The 5,684-nt window shown below is 53.7% G+C and overlaps 1 protein-coding gene across 1 annotated transcript; it reads left to right on the forward strand.

The window, feature by feature from the left end:
* On the forward strand, positions 1 to 4,731 carry Fbxo27 (F-box protein 27; the record flags this gene model as incomplete). The annotated part of the gene is given in 5 exon segments (XM_013522545.1): positions 1 to 284; positions 688 to 799; positions 883 to 978; positions 2,888 to 3,023; positions 3,861 to 4,731. Coding segments are annotated over 5 exon segments (772 nt in total), but the record flags the coding sequence as incomplete, so codon positions are not given.
* Positions 4,732 to 5,684: the final 953 nt, after the last annotated feature.

Here is a 5,684-nt window from a genome sequence, read left to right on the forward strand (position 1 = left end):
CCGGCTGCCGCCCGAGCTGCTCCTGGCCGTGCTGAGCCACGTGCCCCCGCGCACGCTGCTCAGGCGCTGCCGCCTCGTGTGCCGCGCCTGGAGGGCGCTGGTGGACGGCCAGGCCCTGTGGCTGCTGATCCTGGCCCGGGACCACAGCGCCTCCGGCCGCGCCCTGCTGTCGCTCGTCCGCAGCTGCCTGCCCCCCGCCGGCGACGCCAGGCCCTGCCCTCTCGGCCGCTTCTTCGAGCGCAGGCCCCTTGGACGAAACCTCATCTGCAACCCGTGCGGACAAGGTGCGGAGGCCGGGCGGGGGCAGAGGGAGCCCACCGGCTGCCGGAGCCCGCGGGGTCGGCGCGGGGCGCGAGCGCAAGGAGAGGGGCGGGGGGCGGGCCATCCGGGGTCGGGGGGAGGAGAGGCGTCAACGCGGAGCCTGAAGGGCGGAGCCAGACCGAGTAGGGACCAATCGGGGAGCGGGTGAGAGGGCTGGGGGAGCGGGACCCCAAAGGAGACGGTGGAAGGAGTGGAGTCAGCCTTTCTGGGGCGTGGCTAGGGGGCGGAGTCAAAACAAGGCTGGGAAGTGGAGCCAATCAGGGAGTGGAGGGGTGGGGCCCCGATTGAGCCGTGAGAGGGGCAGAGCTGCATGGGCGCCCTGGGTGGGCGGCTGGATCTTGAGCACAAGTCTCTTTTATCTGACAGAAGGCCTCCGGAAGTGGATGGTGCGGCACGGTGGGGATGGCTGGGTGGTGGAGGAAAACAGGACAATCGTGCCTGGGGCCCCTGCGCAGACCTGCTTTGTGGCCTCCTTCAGGTAAAAGCCTCTGCTCCCCAAGGGCCAGGTCTGTTGTTGAGAAAGACCTGCTTGTTCTCACTACCCTCCTCCCACCTGCCTAGTTGGTGTCGCAAGAAGCAGGTCGTGGACCTGGAGGAGGAGGGCCTGTGGCCAGAACTGCTGGACAGTGGCAAGATCGAGATCTGTGTCTCAGACTGGTGAGTGTGATGACTGCATGGACCATTGAGCTCTGCAGGACCGACCTAACTTGGGCCTCCTAACAACCCCTTACAGAAGGTCAGGGAGGTGAGGGGACTTAACCAGGGTCACAACTCTATCCCTTAGCAGAGACGTACCTTAAACCGCTGTCGTCATTCCCAAAGCATTTAGGCGAGGGTGCAGACAGCAGATTGGGTCCAGTACGGAGGTCTTGAACGCAGCTTAGTCCGTCTGAATGAGATGCCCCTTGTCTAGCAGGAGGCAAAACACATAATGCGCACAGGACTTGGATTCTGGAGCCAGACCTTCCGGGTTCGACCCTTAGACCCGCAGTTTTAGAGCCTTAGGCAGACCAAGTGCTTTATCAGTGAAGTCATCCTTACTGAACCTTGATCATAATGGGAGGATAGAGTGCAAACCCTCAAATTACTCAGAGCTTTGTAGGACACAGGTCCAGAGAGAGGAGGTGCCTTGCCCCTATCACCAGCCAGGGCAGGACCTTGGCAGCACCTAGTGGGGTTTTTCTGGCTCCAGAGCACATGGTCTTAAAGAGAGGTACGGAAGGACCCTCCAAGGGGCCCAGGACCTAATTTTAAGGGAGCCAAGTCCAAAATCCTCTACAACTGTGTGCTCCTTGTTCTGAAATTAATCTGCTGCAGATCTCATCTGTGGTAGAAGTACCGTGGTTCTCCTTTCCCATCTCTTTCTCAGGCCCCCCTTTTTCAGCCTTAAGGGGAAAAAGACCCCCATTGTGGTGTGTGGTCCCCAGATGTAAAAATGAAGGAGGATCCAAGCCAAATGACCATTTGAATTTTCAGCCACAACAAATTCACTCTTAAGGCATCGTTAGCTTTCCCCATCCTGCCTAAGAGATGCATTCCCAATAAAACTGTGTAGTTTCATTGGTATCATCAGACTGTGTGGTATGTCTGTGCTCTTCTGGTAAGTGGTTGGCCATTTGCTTCTAAGAATCCTAAATTCTTCTGCATATCTACCATGGGGTTTCCAAATCCCTGATGCCCAGGCCACACTGCGTCCTCATTAAATGTGAGTGTCTGAAGGTGAAAGCCAGGTGTCAATGTCTGTGAGAAATTGAGAGTCAGCTATGGAGTTAGAAAGCACAGTCCCCAAGACCATCCTCACTTCTGACACTGATGTCAAGTTGGCAGAACTCCCAAAGCCACCCACACACTCATTTGTTCACTAGAAGCGCTTGCAGAAAGCTACTACACACTTAGAGTTTGTTGCAAGGAAAGGTACAAATTAAAATTAACTAGGAATGCCAGGCGTGGTGGTGCATGCCTGTAATCCCAGCCTTTGGGAGGCTGAGGTAGGAAGATGGCTGAGTTCAAGGCCAGCCTGGGCTACATAGTGAAACCTTGTCTCAAACAAAACAAAACTAAAATCAGCTAAGAAAAGAAGGCAGTGTCCAGGAGAGGTGCCATATGCAGAGTCTCCACGGACCCCTTCCCCTGGAGAGAGAGTATGTTCTCATCCTGGCATGAATGTGATGAGAGACATGGAATATTACCAACCAGGGACACTCACCTGAGCCACGTTTTGCAAGGTTTTTATTGGGGCTATATCACGTAGGTCTGATTGGTCACTTGCTGGTATGGTTAGTCTCAGCCTCCGGGTCAGCTGACATGGAGTCAAAGCCCCTTCCCAAGTGCCCACTGTTGTTTTTTCAGGAGTAGATGCCCTTCCCCGCAGGCTATCTACATGGGTGTGGCAGGCCCCTGCCCTCGATCCCCCAGCAGACTACCCGGTCACACCATCCCCACCAAACAAAAAGACAATCCGGTCAGACATGGCATGCTGTATCTCTTATGAAGCGGGAGGGGACAGGCAGACACTTAAAGAGGTGAGGTGGCAAGTCCAGCCTGTAAGGCCTCGCTCCTCCCACAGGTGGGGAGCCCGACATGACAGTGGCTGTAGGTATCGACTCATTGTCCAACTTCTAGATGCCGACCAGACCGTCCTAGATAAATTCTCTGCCGTGCCTGACCCCATTGAACAGTGGAACAACAATGTCTGCTTTCAGGTGAGTCTCTGAGGAGAGGGGGAGAGGTGGGTGGGGTGATCAGCTCTTGCTGTGTAACAAGTCAGCCCAAGACTTCGTGGCCGCAAGACAATAGCCCTTAGCCAGGTGTGGTGATGTGTGTCGGTAGTCCTGGCTACTCAAGAGGCTGAGGCAGGAGGATTGCAAGTTTGAGGCCAGCCTGGGTCGCTTAGTGAGACCCTATCTCAAAATGCAAACTAAATAAGATGGGAGAAATGGTGCTCACAGGTAGAACATGGTTGAAGCCTAGTACTAGAAAAAAAGAATCAACTGTAATTATTTTATTAGCTCTCATGTCTTCTAACGCAGTGGGTGGAAAGAGCCCGGCTGGACAATCTGGCTTCAATCTCTTGTGTTCAGACAGTGGCAGTTGATGGCTGGGGCGGAAGTGTAGGGTAGTGTGTGGGGGTAGCTTCCAGCAGCTGGCCAAATACATCTGTCTCTGTTTAGTCTCAGAACTCTTCCGTGGGGCCCCTGGGCTTGGGCCAGTTGGTTTTCTCACAGTTCGATGTCCTCAGGACAGTCAGCCTGCTTGTGTGGTGGCATAACAGCTTCACTGCCTTTTCTGACCTTACCTAGGAAGTCACTTGGCAAAAGCTGCTCACTTCCACCACACTCTTGGTGACAAGCACACCCACTCACATTCCAGAGGAAGGGCGTTAGACCTCTTAATGAGGCAGCAGGCAGATTCTAGAACATGTGCCATGGAGATAACGTGGCTGCCATCTTTGGAAAATGCCATCTGCCTGAAGCCCCCCTTCTCAGCTTTGGAAGGGAGGAGCGTGGTGCTACAGGGCTGACCCCTTCCTCTGCCTACAGGTCACCCACGTCTTCTCCAACATCAAGATGGGCGTCCGTTTCGTGTCTTTTGAACACTGGGGCCAGGACACACAGTTCTGGGCTGGCCACTATGGAGCCCGCGTGACCAACTCCAGCGTGATCTTGCGAATCAGCCAGCCCTAGTCAAGGGCGCTCTTCTTGCAAGCCAGCCTGACCGTGCCTTCCAGGAGCCGGAGCCATTGGCGGGGACCGCTCACTAACCAAGTGCTTCTGCCTCACTGGCACACTGGGAACTCGTCTTCAGGCTCTGGGAACTACTGAAGGAAGGGGCTTCCGCTGGATTCACCTGCTGCTGCTGCTGCTTTCTTTGGGGGAGGTGCTCCACTCAGCTGAAACCCCCAGTGTGGACAGCGCATGCTGGTCCTGGAGAGCGCGTGTTATCCTCCCTGCTCACTCCCAGCATCCCTCACGTCCAGCCCAAGCCCCTCTACCCCGACCCCTCGCTTGGCCTCATCTGTTTCTGCTTCAGGGACTTTCCTGGTCCCTTCAGGGAAGCCTCCACTCACCTCTAAACTTAGATCCCATCCTTACAGCTACCAAATTCTAGCCGCCCCATGTAATGAACTTCACCTCCGGGGGCTTCCCAGCCTCCCTAGCTCGGACCTTGCCTTGAAGCTGAGGATAACTAGGTCACAAAAGAAAAGATGTGGAGATAAATCTGCTCACAAGGGCTGCTCTGAAAAATGAGGAGCTATCTCAGGCCCAGCCCTGATCCTGGAGAACCTCTGTAATTGCACGATATTTAAAAATATTTTATTTTTCATTTTGACCTTTTTTTTCAGACAGAGAATAATTTATCAGTATCGTGTATCTACTGATCGTGTGTAATAAATTTATTATTTTGCCAAAACTGCTTCAGATCTTTGTAGTAGACACTCAGTGCTACTGCCTTGGTGACGACTTGGTTCAGAGGGATGAGATGTGAAGGGAAAACGGCAGAAGGAAACAACTTGGAAAACTGGCAGAGGGGATGGAAGAGTTGGAATAATATTGCCCAAGGCCTGGGGAAATTACCGATGCTGATGGAATTGTCGATCAGGGTCACATGCATTTGTTGGATGTAGGTAGAGAAAAGGAGGGATACAGTGTCAAGGTGACACTGCATTTATGACGTTCTAGTTGTGAGGGTGACATGGAGCCATGCAAGGCAGCATCCGGCCATCCAAAGATCACTGATAGCCCCAGAGCTGGGGGATGAAGGAGATGTTCAGGTCTCACCTGGCTTGGAGGTGTTCTGCCTGTCTGCCTGCTCCTGAGTGAACTGGCCCCAGCCATGCCTTCCAGGGGAGACGCTCCTCAGAACTGATGGTGAAGGGGCTGCGTCCTGATAAACCCATCACACGCTAAAAATATCCGAAATGAAAAAGGCATTGAGCAGCTGGGTATGGTGGCGTATGCCTGTAATCCAAGCACTCGGGGCAAGAGGATCGTTGCAAGTTCGAGACCAGCCTGGGCTACAAAATGAGCTCAAGGCCAGCCTGAACTGCATAGTGAGACCCTGTCTCAAAAAGGCCAAAAAAAAAAAAAAAAAAGCACTGAGCAGGGTGTGATGGCATGCGCCTCTAGTCCCACACTTGGGAGGCTGAGGCAGGAGGATTACGGTGAGTTTAAGGACAGCCTGGACTACACAGCAAGACCCTGTCTCAAAAAAACAACAAAAGAAACATTGCAACCTGGGTGTGTTATCACACACCTGTAATCCCAGCACTCTGGGAGGCTGAACAGGAGGATCAGGAGTTCAAGGCCAGCACAGGCAACTTTGTGACTTAGTGAGACCCTATCTCAAAATTTAAAAAAAAGTTG

Source organism: Chinchilla lanigera, unplaced genomic scaffold (genome assembly GCF_000276665.1).
Source record: "Chinchilla lanigera isolate Chin_1 unplaced genomic scaffold, ChiLan1.0 scaffold00067, whole genome shotgun sequence".
NCBI classification, from domain to species: Eukaryota; Metazoa; Chordata; class Mammalia; order Rodentia; family Chinchillidae; genus Chinchilla; species Chinchilla lanigera.